This window comes from Haliotis asinina, chromosome 10, assembly GCF_037392515.1.
Source record: "Haliotis asinina isolate JCU_RB_2024 chromosome 10, JCU_Hal_asi_v2, whole genome shotgun sequence".
In the NCBI taxonomy this organism is placed as follows: Eukaryota; Metazoa; Mollusca; class Gastropoda; order Lepetellida; family Haliotidae; genus Haliotis; species Haliotis asinina.
In genome coordinates this window covers 51,092,890-51,111,323 of record NC_090289.1, presented here as the reverse complement: position 1 = coordinate 51,111,323, position 18,434 = coordinate 51,092,890, and the positions used below count along the sequence as shown (strand labels likewise).

General features: G+C 39.9%; 2 protein-coding genes across 5 annotated transcripts; one reads left to right on the top strand and one right to left on the bottom strand.

Annotated features, from left to right (window-relative positions):
• Window positions 1-107: 107 nt before the first annotated feature.
• On the top strand, window positions 108-5,412 carry LOC137297634 (ATP synthase lipid-binding protein, mitochondrial-like). Of its 4 annotated transcripts, none has more exons than XM_067829521.1 (6): window positions 108-150; window positions 361-435; window positions 1,562-1,621; window positions 2,956-3,060; window positions 4,535-4,631; window positions 4,975-5,412. In XM_067829521.1, exons 2-6 carry the CDS (start codon window positions 391-393, stop codon window positions 5,136-5,138), a joined length of 471 nt encoding a protein of 156 aa, XP_067685622.1. In that variant the 5' UTR covers window positions 108-150; window positions 361-390; the 3' UTR covers window positions 5,139-5,412. The 4 variants fall into 4 exon arrangements, with proteins under 4 accessions (XP_067685622.1, XP_067685623.1, XP_067685624.1 ...); XM_067829522.1 differs by having other exon boundaries at window positions 113-190; XM_067829523.1 differs by having other exon boundaries at window positions 115-150; window positions 2,959-3,060.
• A 6,877-nt stretch (window positions 5,413-12,289) lies between these two features.
• On the bottom strand, window positions 12,290-15,780 carry LOC137298509 (uncharacterized). The gene is made up of 4 exons (XM_067830802.1): window positions 15,748-15,780; window positions 15,106-15,638; window positions 13,765-14,292; window positions 12,290-12,500 (listed from the first exon to the last, which is right to left on the bottom strand). The coding sequence occupies exons 2-4, from the start codon at window positions 15,592-15,594 to the stop codon at window positions 12,396-12,398; spliced, it is 1,122 nt and encodes a 373-aa protein (XP_067686903.1). The 5' UTR covers window positions 15,595-15,638; window positions 15,748-15,780; the 3' UTR covers window positions 12,290-12,395.
• Window positions 15,781-18,434: the final 2,654 nt, after the last annotated feature.

Here is an 18,434-nt window from a genome sequence, read left to right as displayed (position 1 = left end):
TGTTGCATTAATTTAGAGGCTTGTGTTTTTCGTTTCAATTGAATATGTTGATATATTTGTATTGAAATAAATAAGAAAAATTCTTATATCGTTGTTACGGGAAACTACCCATGCGCATGCGCTTTATCGGTCTCCTTCATTCACCTCTGGGTAAGCGTTACTGTACGGACAACATATCTTCTAGGAATCGGTCAGAATTGCTAACTATTTTGTGCCATCGGAATACTTTTTTGTTTAAATTTAAATCTTTTCTCGTGTGATATCTATTATGATAGCTATTTGTGGTGCGTTATTGTTTTTTAATAGTGAAATTTTATGATTCGTGTACATGTCGAATAATGAGAAACCGGCATTTTGCAGGCCCGACAAGAGACTGAGTCAACTGTCAAAATGTTTGCTTGCACAAGGTTCCTTCACCCAGCTGCCCGGTCCGTGGTCAGTACGAGTTACCTTTACTTTACTTGTTAAGAATATATGGTAATAGTTACAAGTTCACAATTAGTTCGTGCCCGTACTCGTCTGCATTCTCTGCAGTCGCCATGATTTCAACTTACCGGTCCGATCACCGCCCATGTTAGCATGATAATTGGCATTCGGTGAAATGACAGTCGAGTGCATTGAAGTTACTATGTACATATGCTGTCATCGTTAAGGTGAATACCCTGTCATTGAAGTAAACATGATTTTATTGAGGCTGTCCATTTGACCTTCGTCCCTCGACCGGCATATCCAAAGTGAGGTTCTTGACGTCACGCTCGCTTCTCACACGGATGCCCTTGACGAAAGACTTTTAAGTAAAATTTGATAATAAAGATATGTGACATGTTTTGACAGCTATGAGACGATTTCAGCTTTTATTTGTATTACGTGTAACACCAGTTGAATCACTTTATTTTCGGCTTGTTTAACTGTTTACTTCAGTATGCCTGTACATATTCGGACTACCGGTGGACCACCGGTGTTAAGTCAACTTAGTTATGAGCTTTGACTGTAAACGTTTTGCAGATATGGCATTGTCTATGCTGATTAAAACCTATGGTTATAAATGCTTGTCAATTACAAGAGGACCTTATGCACGAAATATACAGATATTGTCCAAGACATTGAAGCTAGTGATCTGTATTCATTCTCAAACTCCTAGTTCATTGGCCCTGACTTACAGTGACTTAACTCTTAAGATGACAAATGGGTGGACTGACCATCTGCTTGTACACCTAATCGCTTCATGTCCATGCCACAAAACCTTAAAAGATCTTGTTTGTTACCTTAATTGACATTAAGACAGTTAAACTCAGGCTAGAACAGCATAATATATTAGTGAGAGAGTCACTATGAACTGGCTTGAATGTGATACAGTACAAGCAACATACATAAATATTTCTGTTTAAGAACCTTGGGAAAGAGTTCCTTTTGTTCCCCAGTATCCTGTCTTGTGCAGATGAACAGAGGCAATTAACTAAGTGGTTCAACCCTAGATAATATTGCACTTAATTTTGTTACTGTTACTCAATGGATTTGACAAAATATCTAAGATTGGACTTAATACTGTTTAATGTTGCAGGTGTCCAGTGGAAGCAGAGCGGTGTTGAGGCCATTAGGCAGCACAGTAGTAAATAATGAAGTAAGTTCACAACTGTTCAAGATAACTTTGGCAATGAGAAGAAAATTGTATGAGAAATTGTGAAAACTTGGAAGAATGAAACATGCGGTCCTTATTGCACAGCCTGAAGTTTTACAATTAGACTGATTAAAACTGTTTAATGTAGTAGCCATCGTACTAGTCATTAATGCTTTTTGGCAAATGTTAATTGGTCATGATTTGCAGGTAATGTTCCAGTTAATTTATGGATCTGTATTTCCTTATATAGAAAGTGGTCAAATGCACTGTTATGGTTGATTACATTTTCAGTGAGGAACAGATTTTCCCATGTTGAGTCCTTGATTGATCCCACTCTTCGAAACATTTATTACAAGGCGAGGTAGCGATCTTATCACAAATGACTTAATAAGATCAGTCAGTGTTTGGTAGATTTTCTTTTGAGAATCTATCCCCAGGTACCAGTGTATGAAATAGCGTCTGCCCGGTGACTCACTGCTTGCTAGTTATATGGCAGGCTTACGACTTTATTGTATAGCCAGCCCTGTAGACCAATCCATTTTTCATGAGCATATATTTTACCATGCCACTGCCCATGGGTGATATTTTGAAAATAGTTTACATTTGTGGTAGCTAGACAATGTCTGTACGTATAGGTCATGATCAATCAAACCATACCTTCCACAGATCAGCCTACCCTTTTATCTAACACTAAACGTACTTGGTATAAAGAATGCTTTCAGTGACCAAGTCGTTTCTGTTCAATTTGTTTTTGCGCATTTTTACTTTTCACAAGGAAAGTTACAAATCCCCTGTGCTAATAGCATGAATAACATGTAGAGACCATTCTTGCCAAAGATACTGACCAGTCTGAATTTGCCCGTTTGTCTCATTCACGTGGCAGTGACACTAAATGAATCAACAGGGACCACGAAGTTGTGCTTTGTAAAATTTGCTTTTGCATATGTTTAAGTTTACCTCACTATAAAAAGGAATTCTTTGATAAGAGTGTTTTAACACCTTACCTCAGTTTCCTAATTAGTTTCCTAATTAGGCTGGTTACAAGTTAACAGGGCCAGCAACATTTTTTCAGTTATCAGCCCAGTGGGCCTCCTGTTTTTTCCAGTAGTTTCATACACTGCAGGTACTGAACATTATGAAACACTATATAGTTCCACCACTGTCACAATATTTTTGTCTGTTTGGGTACATGCATCAAAACAAGTTTAAAATTGAAAATTTTCTTCCTACCATACTGACCCATCCTTGTAGGTACAACAGATGTCTCGTTAGACTTTTTGCTATGATTTGTTTCTAGAGATGAAAAAAAAGTATCAATTTAACATTTTTTCTTTCAGCAGATCCCACAAGCAGCTCCAACAGCAAACCTCTCATCCTACACAGGTTTCAGTGCTCTTAACATAGCCCCTGTCAACAACAATGTGTCATCATTCATCTCGCAGGTACTGAACAGTTGTATATCTGAACAGAATATTCTCACCTCCCTATGGGACAAAAGTAGAAATGGTGATTAGCTGCTCTGATTTGCCGGTTGTGAGGATTTTGATTTGGGGCATTGATCATTCTGTCAATCTGCAGCCTGCCTGATCAAGGTTGATAATTTAGAAGCACATGTAATACTGCTGGCGAAGTTCTTTCTCTGACTTAAAGAATACCTGACATTTAATAGGGCTATGAAGTGTTCATATGTTGCAGATCCAACAGGACACTTTCCCCTGTGTTAACTGTTCTGACTCTTCAGAAAATGTAGCAGGTACTATAAAATCCCAAAACACCTAATTTTGGGACACAGGTTACTTTCAACGCTCATGTTTGTATGTTTAGTTAGGATCATTCTTTAGGTTAGCTAATGTATTTGGGTTTTTTCGCCATGTATAGTGACATTTAAAGTCAGCACTTTGTATTTGAAGAAAGACTAGGTTTTACTGATTTCAGTTTTGATGCAAGAAATACCTCCTGATAAAAGTATTTTCATTTTCATAATCTTGACAAAAATTATGTATTAAAGCAACATTTTAGCATTCTGTCCGATATTATTGATGTTTATCTCATGAGCATTTTCTTTCTTCAACCTACAATGCCTATTGTGTTGAATCTCAGTGTAAGTGTTAAACGGTCAGCTAATGTCTCGAACCATTGCTTACAACGATACAGCTGTTTTTAAACTATGCTGCCATTTCTGTAACTGGAAGTTCTAATGAAAATTCATGTTCAGAAAATATTTTCAGGGTAAAAATAAGTTTCTCTGCTTGCCTTTAGTAATTTTTTCTATGCTGTAACCTTTCTATTTTTGGCTCACATGCTCACATATTTTAGCTCAAATATTTGTGTAACTACCGTTAATGACATCTCTAAGGTGCGTTCGTCAGAATGTCAATATAGTTCATATTTGTTTTAGATAAACATAAATCATTAACAGACCAAAGCTAAATTTTCTGTTTTTATGTATATAGATATATATTTGTTTCATAAATGTAATGAACTGTTGAATAAGAAGTCTGATCATGTTATTAAGTCTCTAATTTCTAAAATGCACATTTGCCTCTGCGAATGTTTTCCTTATTATTTCCACATCATCTATAGTTTAGCTTGTCTGCTTCTCAGCATTTTGTTCAAATCATTAAATTTATGTGAGACAAAATATCAATCTTCTGTAGCAGTTTTTTATTTTTTCCTCCTTTCTTAAAGCCGTGAAGAACATCTACTTAAACAGCAGTGCTGTGGCACTGCTGCGTCTTGGGAGAAGTTGCAGAAGACATTTTGTTAAGCATGACTTTGACTGAGTTTAGTTTCCTGATCTCAAATGGAATGTTGAATAAGAGAATGTTTCAGTATTTGTCCTCAGTTGACTGATATGTATTTTTCGTCTTTACATTCTAAACATGTTTTCACCAAAATGTCAATTCAATGTTTCAGATCCGAACATTTCAAACAAGCGCTGTACAACGTGATATTGATCAGGCTGCCAAATACATTGGTGCTGGAGCTGCCACAGTAGGTGTAGCAGGATCAGGTATGGAAGAATGTTTCTGATGCCTTTCTCATACTTTGTCAGAATTGAGTCCTAAGGAATTTTGTCCAGGTTTCAGAATAATTTTAATATATTAGAATAGTCTCATGTTCATGGATCATTCTTTGTTTTTTTCTGTGCTTTGCCTGGAATGGACCCATTCTTGAAAGCACAACACTGTGCGAAAAATGTAACCTAGACTTGGCCTAGGAATATTTCATAATGTGATCCTTAGCATAACACAATGTCTTTTATTTTTTTGGAACTGATCATGATTTAAGTCTTAAATCAAGAAGTAAGTCTGTATGAAGGTAATTTTCTAAGACAGATTTCAATTTGATTTCAGGTGCAGGAATTGGCAGTGTTTTCGGAAGCTTAGTTATTGGTTATGCCAGGAATCCATCTCTGAAGCAGCAACTCTTCTCCTATGCCATTCTTGGATTTGCCTTGTCTGAGGCTATGGGTCTTTTCTGTCTTATGATGGCTTTCCTCCTGTTGTTCGCCTTTTAATGTTATAGACGATAGAAGAAATACCAGGCGCGTTTGTTTGTTCAACTGTTCGTGGATCATATTCATAAAAAGCTGGTGTGTTTGCACGTCTAGGGCCCAACCAACATGAGGAAAAGCAGTTCTGCCTGAACTGTATTAAAAATGAAAGTTTTGTAGGTGAGGTTGTAAGATATAAACAAGAAAAATCATTAAGTTTGATTGCTGTACAGATACCTTATCCACTCTTTATAGAAAGAGTTCGAAAGACAAAATAAAACGTATTAACATTTAAAAAGTTTTGTTATGTATTGTAATGAAGCCAGAGCAGAGCTTATGCACAGACAATTCAAGGATGCACATGTAATTTATTACTCATTAAATTCAGTTGCCGGGGAAGGGACATGGCAATTGTCAGTAATGCTTTTATTGATGCATATATTTTTGGCAGCCAGGAAATATATATGTAACCATATTTTTTAATATAATGCTACAAGGTGTATGAGGTGATTATGCTTGTTGACTTGTTGGTTTTGATTGTTTCTCAAGATCAGTGGCAGTTTTCTGCAGAAGAATGTACAAAGACTTTGAGAAGACATTTTACATGTTGTTGCCAAGCGTGAAACATCTCAAGGATGAGATTTTTTCCTACTCTCATCCCTCTATCTGAAGGATAACTAATGACAATGAGTGTCCAAGAAAATTATTATCAGCAACATTTACTTTTGCGGTAGACGTCACATTTAGGAGTAATGCTCAATACTGTGTTCAACTCTTTAAAGTTATGCTGCTTAAGAAACTCTGCTTAACTGAAATGTAGAAACATCAATACAAGTGAGTTATTTCAAAGCACTTTCTATTTTCTTAATATCTGCCATTTGATATGACACTGGGGTTATGATTTGCGATAAACAAATGTGTAGTAGCTTTCACTGTCATGGGAATGATCAGTATCTTCCCAGAAGATAAACCTCCCAAAAGACAGGGTCTCCTCGTTGTGCCACCATCCAATTAAGGGTTGTGAGGCAGCCATGCTGTGTTGATTGGAAGAATAAGTGGTGGCAGGGGTTTTCTTTGTATTCTATACAGTATGATTAAACTTTGTTAAATATTTACATTACAGTGTTTTAATGCAATTACACATGTAGTAAAACAGCATTTCCACTGATTGCTGGCACCTCACGTTCTGTTATCTGTATACTTAAACATTGAAATACGAAACAAACGCCACCATGACTGTTTGAAAATGAAATGGAAAGTGAGTGAGTTTAGTTTTACGCTGCTTTAAGCAATATTACAGGGATATCAAGTTAGGTAACACCAGCCATTTGGGCTTCATACAATGTACCTATATGGGGAATCGAAGTGAGTGAGCTTTTGGTTTTACGCCGCTTTTAGCAGTATTCCAGCGATATCGGCGTGGGACACCAGAAATTGGGCTTCACACATTGTACCCATGTGGGGAATCGAACCCAGGTCTTCGGTGTGACGAGCGAACGCTTTAACCACTAGGCTACTCCACCGCCCCATGGGGAATCGAAGTGACAAGTGAACACTTCAACCACTATATTCTGAGACAGGTATGTTTTCGTGCAATTCAAACAAGTCCAATATTGCAAGAAATAACAATGAAGTAGTATTTCATGTAACAAACTGATACCTGAGACATTACTGATGTCCCAGGTTGTAAGCTATTTCTCCAAAACAGACATCAAGGAAATCTGGTGGTGTTGGGTTGCTTTTAGACAAAAGTACAAAAAATGTGGCCGTCACTACAGAAGAATTTTATGAATCAGTATTGTAGATATAAATATGTATAAACCCCCTGAAAACTCAAAATGTTTCACAAATGAGACATTTTAATCACATTGAAAATTCTTTACTTTAGCTTCATGAGTGAACATGTTATATTGATGCCAGACTTCAATGCCAGAACAATTTCTGGCATCTTGAATTTGAACTTGTAGTTGTATAGGTGTTTACAATAGATGCTATTGTACCAAAAAGGTGGTTTATTTATGATAATAAAGAATTGACATATATACTACCCCACTGCCAACATTGCAGTGAAGCTCTTTGGTGCTCCCAATACTTATATACACCATCTCGCTGATTTCGGGCTGACTTATCACAGCAAGTGCCTTGATTATTAGCCATAGACGTAGTGAACACCTTAACATTATCATGATGATTAGGCCCGAGTTCACTTTACTGACTCAAATGCTGCTGTTAGTAATTTCTACGGCCTGTGCTTGTATAAACACAGTAGCTGTTAAATCTTTGAAGGGCATTTAGAAGTGGAAAGCATTACAAAAGCCATATTTATGGATGTCAACTTCTATATTGTGGATAACACAACGTTATGGGGTGTATGCTTGCCCCTGCCAATGTTTTGGAGCTTATGCTTTCTAGCATACGCTCCAAAACGTTATGGACAATAAAGTTGATATCAGCAAATCTGGCTTTTCTTAAAGTAGATGTTAATCCTTTTCAGGCTGGTGGCAAGACGAGGATAAACTTAAAGACAGACCGCTTGAAACAACATATTTTATGGTTGGCATCATAAGGCTTAATTAAACTGTACCCTTGAAAAAATAGTTCAGTGTCCAGATGAAAAAGAAATCAGATTTAGAAAGGGTTATTCCATCTGACCATGTACAGTCAGGTTACTGAAGAATGGAATGTTAGTTCATTGATGATCTGAATAACAAAACTCGTTGCACACTGAGGCAACTGTGAAACAATTATATTTTGTTTTATGTTAAAGTCAAAAACGTTTGATGGGCAGAGATGTGCAATTTTGTGTGCATGTTATTAGAAGCATGCAGCTGAAACTGGATGGCAGATTAAAGATGTAGGAGTGTACAGTTAAAATAATTGGTACTCGGGAGGCAGACATTTATCAACGATTTTGCGAAAAAAGAGAATGGTTCTGTTAATTTTATTTTCGCAGCTGATTTATGAAATATAAAATCTTTACATGTCCTGTAAACTTACCTTAGTGAATGAAGTTGACATAAAATCCTGTTCCCTAATTTATCATGTGCAGTTGAATCTTTAGTGGGCGGTGCCTAACAAATGGCACTTTACATCGGTATTGCAGTATTGCTGAAACTGTCTCCTAAGAAATAATCTATAAAAGTCACAATGTAAATGACCTTGCCAATTACAAAGAAACCATAGTTAAGGGGACACAACTCGTTCGTCACTGTCAGCAATAATGCAGACGGGTATCTTTTCTTTCATGGATTAAAACCAGAACTGAGCTCTATATTGGAAAGTATTCAACACTTTTGCCACGTTTCTATCATTTCATATACAGCTTGTTTTCGCTATCATACAGGTTACAATATTCGTCCAACATTGTTTTATACAACCACGTAACGTAAGATACCGCGATAAAGGGGAAGGAGAGTATTAAACGGTTTTCAAGTTCTGCCCCAGAAATGAGCACTACAACCAAATTCAGCTGAAACCAAACTTGTTGCCATGCAATCGCAAAATATATTTTAATCAGAATTCCAATACTTTCTTAATGCACCTGTTCACCAGTGGATATGCGTATGTACACAGTTTGTTGAAGAAACGGAACGGTTTACAGGTCCTGCCTCAGAAAAGAACACTACCACCAATCTGAGTCAAAGTCAAACTTGTTGCCATGGAAACGTCAAAAAAGTTTCTTTCAGAAGTACAAAACTACCAAAAGGCACCAGTACACCACCTGATCAGTTTATGTGCCAGGTTTGGTGAGTAAATATTGAACGGTTTTAAAGATCTCCCTGGAAAAGACAAATGAGCACGGACTGAGTCCATTTCATATCGATTTCTTATTAAATTATCTTAAGGACTTCGGTCATCGTCACTGGAAGTATCTTCCACATAATACTAGTCTGAGTGAGATGGTGCTATCACTATCTTTGCATCTGTCACACAGTCAGAATCTTGAGCTTTTTGGGCCACACCATCTTCTGCCTCATATGCATGTACTCGTAAATCTATTTGCTCATCATCTCTGTCCAGTCTAAGTAAACAGTCTCAGTGTATTTCGTTACACTCAACAAAAACGTAGAAGAAGGTCGCGTCAGGTAACCTTTGAGCGACCAATGACCGTCCAATCAAACGCGAGACGGTTAAAAGTAGATTAACCAACCAGACAACCGCTACGATTTAGGGATCGGAGGGACTTTGAAAATATTCAGGTCACTGACACAGATCTCTCCACAAACAAAACTCCGCATATAACACATTTATTTCACCTGTAGTATATACGCTTTGGGGTTTCTTTTGACATGGTCTCCATTAGCTAATACTTCGGCAAGATAACATCCCTGAATATTGCCAAAAACACAGCAACGACTATTGACTCACCGTTATAGTTGTACGTACGCAGTGGGCATCACCCGGAAGCGAGCGTACGCTAAATAGCATTCGGAATTGTTCGGGTACGAACCTTTTCGAGATAAAAAGTTCAAGGGGTATGTGTGAATGTATACTTTCGCGATTTGGTAAGCTGTGTTCTGATTGGTCAATCTCAAAGGTTACCCAACGTGACCTCTCATAAGGTTTCGTTAGACTCGGTGGTAGAGTGTAATGAAAAGCACTGAGGATAAGTTTACTTAGACTGGCTCAAAGGTACCTGACGCGACCTCCCCTCCCATAAGGTCAGTAGTGGAGTGTAACGAAAAGTGCTGAGGATAAGTTTACTTAGACTGCATCTCTGTCTTTCATCTTTTCTAGAACCCTCCTTAGCCGCCTGGATGTTGCTGACCAATGACATTACTGCTTACAATTTAGGTAGTTATTTGTAGTAATGTGCATTTAACTATTTGTTTGTTTTTGAGGACGATGTTGTCACTAAAATTAGCAAGTCAGGATTCAGGAAACATAATCAGCTCCTAAATTATCACTAGCCATGCGGGCCAGTTTCTGTACCTGTTGACAGGCCCGAGGAAAGGTCAACTAGAATTTTGCTTGCGGGCAGGCAGTTATTTCGAACACTGCGCACACGTCGATAGAGCTCACCCGATAGGTGTTTTACTGGGTTTAGATCTGATGACCGAAAAGGCCATGGCAAGACAATGGCATTAGAATTTTCATGGAAGAGAACCGCGGCGCTTGTTGTTAGTGAAGTAGCGTTGTCACGCTGGAACCGTCATGCTCAGTCGGTTCAGATTCGGAAGAACAGGTCGTGCACGGACTCCGCTGATGTACCGATTTGCTGTCAAATTCCTTTAAACCAAAACTACATCAGATCTTTGTCGCATGGATATCGCACCCCACACCAAGACGCTATGTCGAATGCAATTAGTGGCAAAATGATTATTTCTACGACGGTGGTGGTGAAGAATACGTGAGTTTAGTTTTGCGCCTTACTCAGCGATATTCCAGCTATATGGCGGTCGTTAGTGAAGAAGAAAACGTGATTCATCACTGAGCCAGACTCGCCTCCAGGTTCTAAGGTTCCATATCCTGACTCCACGACCCACCACAAGCGAGGAGCGACAACTGGCCTTCTTGGTCGAATTCCCTCGTCACGCATTCGATTCCTGGCAGTTTGGTCGGACGTTCTTCTTGAACCACAAATACACTCTGCAGTCTCCACGGCTGTGGCACGAGGATGACGCAAGTGAGTAGCCCGCATGTAGCGATAATGGGCTTGGATGGTGACTCTTGGACGGCCAGTTCTGGGACGATTTTGGGCATGACTGGGCCCCGTTTCACAAAACTCTCGTAAGCCTTAGGTCTCGTAACTTTTCTCATAGCAGTATGCCAGGTACACATGCTACGAAAAAAGTTACGAGATCTTAGGCTTACGAGAGTTTTGTGAAACGGGCCCCTGGTTTGCAGTACAGATATGGTGTTCTGTTGAACGTTAAAAATGTCCTGGCAAACTGCATACTGCGACTCCCCAGCTTCAAGGTCGCCTATGGCGACGTTTCGATTAGGGGCACACAGTCGTGGCATGACGATTTCCGCTTTTCCAGGCAAAGACAAATGACCAAATTGGACACAAAGTTTGCCTTTTAAAAGTGATCGAGATAGTATGCATTTCCGCTTACTTGCACGTGCGGTTTCCGCAGCTACAAAATGTTCAATATTCTTATAATCACCCATGCCGTGTCTTGGTTTCAAAGCGTGTATATGTATTGGAGAAAACACGCCTCCGAGGTTTTGGCAGACAGTGTAAAACCGGAGTGGGAGCGATTTCCCGACCACGAAGCGCTCGTAAAATCAATATATTCACAGTAACTATAGTAGATAATGTAACCAAACCACTGGTGGCCGTGCGGTAGACATTTGCGGTTCCAGTCCTTCTTTCGGAAATCATTTGTAATGCGAGTTTAATCTTGAGTTTAATCAAACACTCATGTATCATTTGAATGTTGACGTTCATATAACGTTAGGAAAAGTAACATCTGGGATTCGGTCTTACTAACGAAAAGTAAAACCTGAGAAGAGGTCTTTCCAGCGAAAAGTAAAATCTGTCCCTCTAAAACTAAAACCTGAAATGCGGTTATTCTGGGAAAAGAGAGATGACCTAACATAAAATGAGAAGCACACTTTTGGTTTACATGTTCGCATCAAAACCTATTGTGGCCACACACCTGGCCACACTCACCCACAAAGTGTGAATTTTGTCCCGTAACTGAACATCGGTCACATCGGTTCATACCTGCTTCAGTTTAAGAAGAGGTATTTGTACACAGTCGAATGACGCTGTCCCAGTTGTAACGGCGAGTGAGTGAGTTAGGATTTAACGTCACATCGACAATATCTCAGCCGTATCGTGACGATAACAATTTACACAATAGAAAGTGAACGTTTGTAACGGGGTCGGTCAAGTAACATACAATCCTGTTTCCTGCTGATAGGTCGGAAGAACCATGTTCGATTTCCCACATTTGCTAAAACCATTTCAGGTAACAAAATTTCATACATTTCACAGTTGTCCGACCGTTATTGCCCATGTACAATGACATGTCTGATGTTGTCTCCTGTCTGGCCACTGAGTATTGTTATCCGTCGACATTCTTTAGGTATTTCTTTCTTTCCTTGTCGTTTATTGCCGCTCTCAGCAATATTCCACTCATATGGCGGCGATCATGTAAATCCGATCTTGTCGAAAATATAATAATTGTATTTTGCATAATACAATGACAAAACAAACAACCAGCTCATATTGCCACATACATATTGCATATCGGGTTGTGGTAGACAGAAAAGGGATACATTCGCACGCTTGTGGTATGAGTTTCGTAAATACCGATGAGTAAAAAAGGTTTACATATGAGTTGATTCCAGAATATCTCCAATGGCGTTGTCAGGTGATGGTATATCGGAAGTGACCGTCGTCATACTTATCCCATGGAAAGGTTCGGTAGAGTTCTGAAAATTACACATAGAAAACAGTCTTTTAAGGCAAAATGGCATGTGTAATCAAATAATCGATATTAAATATAAAACATATATCCTATCGTGTTTGGACTAGTATCAATCGTCTTTCATATCAAATTTTGTTTATAAATCTAACGTCTTGTTTATTGCATAGAGCGTCCTTTCTATTCAGATCCTCACGTTATCAAGTTTACCTACAGCCTTTAGCATGATCACGGCGCACGAATCTACATGGAAAAATCACTCTCTGTAATGAACAAGAAGTTTTCGTCAATAAAGTCGTACGTTTCATTTTTGACTCTAGAATGCGGATCAAACAATATTTGACTGTTGTTTATAGCCTACGAATTTGTGTCTGCAATGTAATGAAGCGAATTCATCCTAAGACCCCGACCTTTTATTACGGTGGTAGATTGCGTTCGTTATCATATTTTATCAGTTTACCCTGCTTGAAATGAACTGCTCTTTTAGTTTGTTCATCCTTTCAAGGTCGGAGTGGGGTATAGCCTAGTGATTAAAAGCGTTCGCTCGTCACGCTAAAGACCCGGGGTCGATTCCCCACATGGGTACACTGTATGAAGCTCATTTCTAATGTCAAGAACTTATAGCAGGAATATTGATAAAAGCGACGTACGTCTAAACTCGCCTTTCCTTTCACGAGATCATTTTGATTTCAGCTTGTTCTTTATTCCGAACATGACGTTGCATATCGGTCAGTGCTTGTGCAAGTAAAACATTAACGCTTGTGTGTTTACTGTTTTACTGCGCACTCTCGTATTCCAACCATTTAATGGCAACCTATACGACATGGAATTAATCCTTTCTGGGTCAGGCAACCAGAGACGCATTATTAGCAGGGAACCTCTTCTTTGGGGTTGTCAAACACTTTACCAGATCGTCTCGTCTTCTCGATTTCATTTCATTACAATTTGTTTTGACTAGTGTTTGAAATTCTCTGGAACGTTTTGAGTGGTAAGCGAGACAGACACGGTCATCCACTACAAGTTCGATACTATCAGGAGTCGGGGCATTTAGATTCCGTTTCAAGCCGTTAGAGCAATATTGCAAGGTCACGACGGAGGAAACATTATGCTACCCATCGCCACGGAGGCAAGTCAGAGGTAACGTTGCGAGTGGTGAAACCCAGATTAAGAAACGTGATCATGGCCCGTGGCACAGTAAGGGGCACCACGGACCATGAACCATCAGTACAACTTAATACTTCGCTCCGATCTGGATTATTTAGTACTATTACCTTCAGGCCGTGTGATGACGTCGTGAAGAAGGTTGACACATATGCTGGAGTGAGAACAACACCTTGAGGAAACTCCCCGTCGATGAAGTAACCGGGAAACTGAATCGTTGTACTCAAACGGAGCACCATCAGACCGCCGAATCCAATTATGTGGATCAACCACTGAGTCAAATCCGGTGGCGAGTCCTCTAATAGTAGCCTTGCTAAGTTCCACATTCCTTGCCAGTACATGACAGACGTGTAGCATATGATGAAAACACAAACATTATCGTAAACAACCTGTAAGATTGGACGTTCTTTGTGAAGATATGCAGAGAGTTTTCTGGCGGGAAACTGTGTGATACAGAGAACCAGCTGGAGCACATGGGCAGCGACTGTTGTCAGTACAGCTTGGTGGAGTTTGTTGCTGAGAACGAGAGCGAGGGATAGCTGTAGAAGTAGCCACTTCCCCCGCCACACTAGCAAAACCAACGTAGACACTACCGTCACGCAAAAGACAACATCGATGACGTGCAAGATGCCGCCACTCTGAAAGACGGAATGATTAAGTTTGGTTTTAACGCATCTCTGACTAGTTTGCGTCAGCTTCAGCCTGCAAAGAAGCAAAAGTGATATCGGCTTAAGACTTTTCTAAAAGTCAAAATTTCAAATCGAATCTTCTTGTCCTCAAATTATGAGCTACATTTAGCCGTTGTTACTGAGAGTGAAAACCTGATCACACAAAACATGATTCCACTGGGCAACCAATTCAAGAAATCTTCAGTCTTTTCATGGTGTAAGAAGACAACGTTTGGATATCTGGATAGAATACATGATTATGCTTGCTCTTAAGCAAACAGCTGAACAGATTTGAAAACACACTATCTAACATTTCACCCTACCCAACGGATCCATTGAGGCATATCTGGTATGGATCTCTCATGAAGTGTTTGTTTTGGTTGTTTGACGTTTAAGGACGCACTCAGCAATATTCCAGCTATATGACGGCGGTGTGAGCATAATCTACACAAGACAATCCAGCGATCACCAGCATGAACATCAGTCTACGCAGCTGGAACGTGTGTCAACCAAGTTAGCGAGTCTCTAACCCGATACGTTTGGTCTCCTCTTACGACCATATGTTGCTGAAGATCCATTCTAACCCCGATCTTCACGGGTACTTAGGGCAGTGACCATAAGTGTCTCTCTGAGTCGAGTTGCGTCCCTTGGGCGTGACAGACACCGAAGATCGTAGACTCGACTTTGATTTATTTTGTTACACGTCTTTCATCTAACTGTCAACTTGTTGACAGCGGCTTGAAACTCGTCAGTTACAATGAAGACAAAACTTGACACACCCACCTTAGATCGGAATAGAGTGAGGACTGTGAAGTGTGTTTCTGTATTCACATCCAGACTCCAAGCCCCCGGTGGAGCGAGAATATTCCTGTAGCCTCGCAACAGCACCAGACCCGTCACGCCACCAACCAGATTCCAACATGCGCCTGGTAACGTAATGCCACTATACGTATCCATTAACACCCATAGACCTCGCCAGTTATTCACAACAGCAAACGCGGTGACGTACGTGTATATCCGAGTCACAATCACATACCTGACCGGCTGTTCTGGTCTTATGCAACCATTAAGCCGAGACTGCAAAAGAAAAGTCATTCCCATTATGGAAACACTGACACCCACAGAAACCCATCCTGACACGATCTGGTTGCTAGGAAACAGGTAAAGGTCAAGGATAGTCCATGTGCTGCTCCAGTAGCAGATGACGAGAGGACTGAAAAAAAACAGCACCAGGGCAATGTCTATCGCCCGTTCTGTATTGGAGGTAGCCATCTTTGAACGCCGGTTGCAACAACCCGTTCTAATTTTACACACACCTGAAACACAGTTCTTTGTGACAGTAAATTTTAATCATGCTTGAAGAGTAAAGATAGCTATTGAATATACTGCAGTTATGCATGGTTGTGGCGGAAGGGTGTAACTTACGTGAGTGTAACCCCTTAAAGTAGGTTAGGATACTAGATGTACCCGTAAGTACAACTCATAAAGGAGAGGTCACTCGAGCAGAAAACCACACATAGAGCGTCATGTTAAACCTCTCGATTTCTGAAATACGCCGAGTAACTAGGGCTCCAGTACCGAGTTTGTTTAACGAGGTTATGCAGGTTTATTTCGGGCATACACCCTTACCAATGTACGTAGGAATACACTGGATTCACCAGAACGCATTGCGCGATATTTCAAAGCTCCCATCCGAAGTATACACACTCCTGACGCCGGAGGTTTCAAATGAAATATTCCCGTGCTTCAAATACTCAATAACACCCGGAAATTGGCCAACACATGATGTTTATCGACATTGTAAACACAAAAGTAAACCAAAGGGGTTTTAGTGTCTGCACTCGTTTACATCGAATACGGACACAGCAGTGAAGTGTCATCAGCTGGCCGTTTCAGCTGGTTCTCATGGTAGCATCTGGAGTTGCTCATTTGTGACGTCATTCTAACTTTACGTCACAATATGATTTGAATGACGTCACCACTGTTGATGACACAACAAAACAATTGTTTACGTGTCAATACGCGGTGAATAGTCTTTCAGTTTCCGGGAATCTAATACCATTTGATCATGTTTTTCAACCAATCAGATTACAGAACACAGTGACTTTTGGTTTACAATTCAGAACAACTGTTTGCTTTGGTGCGAGTTTGAATATAGGGGAATCGTGCGTGAGTCGCAGCAAACGAACGATACCCGGATTCTCCACCAATTTAAAGAGAAGGTTTGATCTTAAAGCCTAGAACTATTTCGGGGCATTAGCATCGGATCCTTACGCCTTGAGAGCAATTCGGCACGGGCATGTTCCATTCACAATTTCGATGCAATAGAATATCACATGCTGGTTGCGTCACGTAAGTTTTGGATGTTAGACTCTAACGCTGAATGCTGGAGTGATGAGAGTTAGATAATCAAATATTTATTTTCTGCTGGTTCCTTTGATAGATTTTACTTGACTTGGTCAGCTGTTGCTACACCGATTAACACTCGCCTAAATGGGATAACTTTGATTTATGACTACACTAGCAGGACCCCTACATCCACACAACCCTGTATTTCGACTAGGACGCAAAGTGACCAAACATCTGATTACGTGTAACGCCGCTTGACCAGTGGTGGCAGCTTGCCTCCTGAGGCGATCAATGATATTAAGCAAGCTGCCAATACTCAGGTTAGAATAGTGTAACGTTAAATATCCACAGAAGAGTATTTTCGAATTTTTGTGAAAACTAGAAGAAAAACAGAGCACTTTTGACACTTATAGTAACATGCATATTTACCCTCTATTTTCATCTCAAAATACATATAGCTTTCATTCATTTATTTCATTTGCGCACTAATATTTAACATGGCTCACTGTACAGGGCAACTTAAGAAACTCAAGTACGTCTTTGGTTTCTCTTGTTGACCTCTCCTGGACTGAAAGTTCAGAAAACCATACTAGTAACTAGTTATGGTTAAAAAGTCATGGCAATTCGACATGACCCATAATATTTTCTAAATGACCCCTATATTCTTCCCCAAAGGAACGCTTGGGTCTATTTTATGAAATTAATCTGCTGACGTTGTACTTATATTCTTGTAAGTAGGTTAGTTATCAGTTAAGCACACTTGTGTTAGAATGGTTTGGAAGAATTGGATGTAAGCTATGGCAGCGCCTAGTACATAGTACAGGGCACCTATTGATGCTGCACGGGGGTGACTGATAAGTTCTGGGCCTTGACAAGCTTGTGACATTTTTTTCCTACATAACCCACTCCTACACAATTTAGTTTAGGCAAAGCGTAGGCAAAAAAAGGTTCAAAGAGATTGTTAGAACTTTAAGAAAAGACCTGATTAATTTCCGCATAACTGGGGGACCATGGTTTCACGTTTTAGAAATGCTCTAATGAACACATTAGGCATGGATGTATTTTTACTATTTTAATCTGCAAACTTTAAGGTAACATAGCACGCCATATTTCACAGTAAGAGATCAGCATTTCTTCTTTAAGTGGCATTTAAGAAGTTGGTATGATGAGGATGAAGACTTTTATGGATAGACAACTCCTTTCTTGCACTGGATGAGACGTTTCGGTGCTTTTGTGCTTGATGACGGTTTTAGAATGTACACCGAAACGTCTCATCCATTGCAGGAAAGAAGTTGTCTATCCATGAAAGTCTTCAGCCTCAGAGATCAGCGTGTCTGTTAACATGTATAGCGTCGGGCTCGTCAGTGCACAACTACTCGATGTCGTTGAAGTCGAGAGATGTTGAAGGCTATGGGAGCTTTATAATGTTCCCCAGTCTAAAGATACTGGGTGGTGGCATGTGTTGTGTGAGGCAAGGCATTATCTTGCTGGTACAACTGCCTCTGGTGGTCAGTGAGCGGAACCACGTGAATCTTTAACATTTCGTCTTTGTAACGTATAGCAGTCAAATTGCCCTGAAGACGCTCATAGTTACATTTCTGAGTGTAGGATATGGTTCCCATCATAATGACACTCCCAACCTCATATGGGTCAACCACAATTTTGGGCAAAAAGTTCATTTCGAGGTCGATAGACGCGTACTCTTCCACCACAGCACTGAAACAGAAAGCGTGATTCGTTACTGAACCATAGACGTCGCCAGT

What these genes read in the sequence shown, in the direction of transcription:
- LOC137297634 (XM_067829521.1), top strand. Translation starts at nt 391, where the DNA reads ATGTTTGCTTGCACAAGGTTCCTTCACCCAGCTGCCCGGTCCGTG. An exon ending in ACCCAGCTGCCCGGTCCGTG is followed by an intron (nt 436 to 1,561) that starts GTCAGTACGAGT and finishes TTAATGTTGCAG; the next exon opens with GTGTCCAGTGGAAGCAGAGC. An exon ending in AGTAGGTGTAGCAGGATCAG is followed by an intron (nt 4,632 to 4,974) that starts GTATGGAAGAAT and finishes ATTTGATTTCAG; the next exon opens with GTGCAGGAATTGGCAGTGTT.
- LOC137298509 (XM_067830802.1), bottom strand. Translation starts at nt 15,594, where the DNA reads ATGGCTACCTCCAATACAGAACGGGCGATAGACATTGCCCTGGTGCTG. An exon ending in TCACTCTATTCCGATCTAAG is followed by an intron (nt 14,293 to 15,105) that starts GTGGGTGTGTCA and finishes TCCGTCTTTCAG; the next exon opens with AGTGGCGGCATCTTGCACGT. An exon ending in CGTCATCACACGGCCTGAAG is followed by an intron (nt 12,501 to 13,764) that starts GTAATAGTACTA and finishes TGTAATTTTCAG; the next exon opens with AACTCTACCGAACCTTTCCA.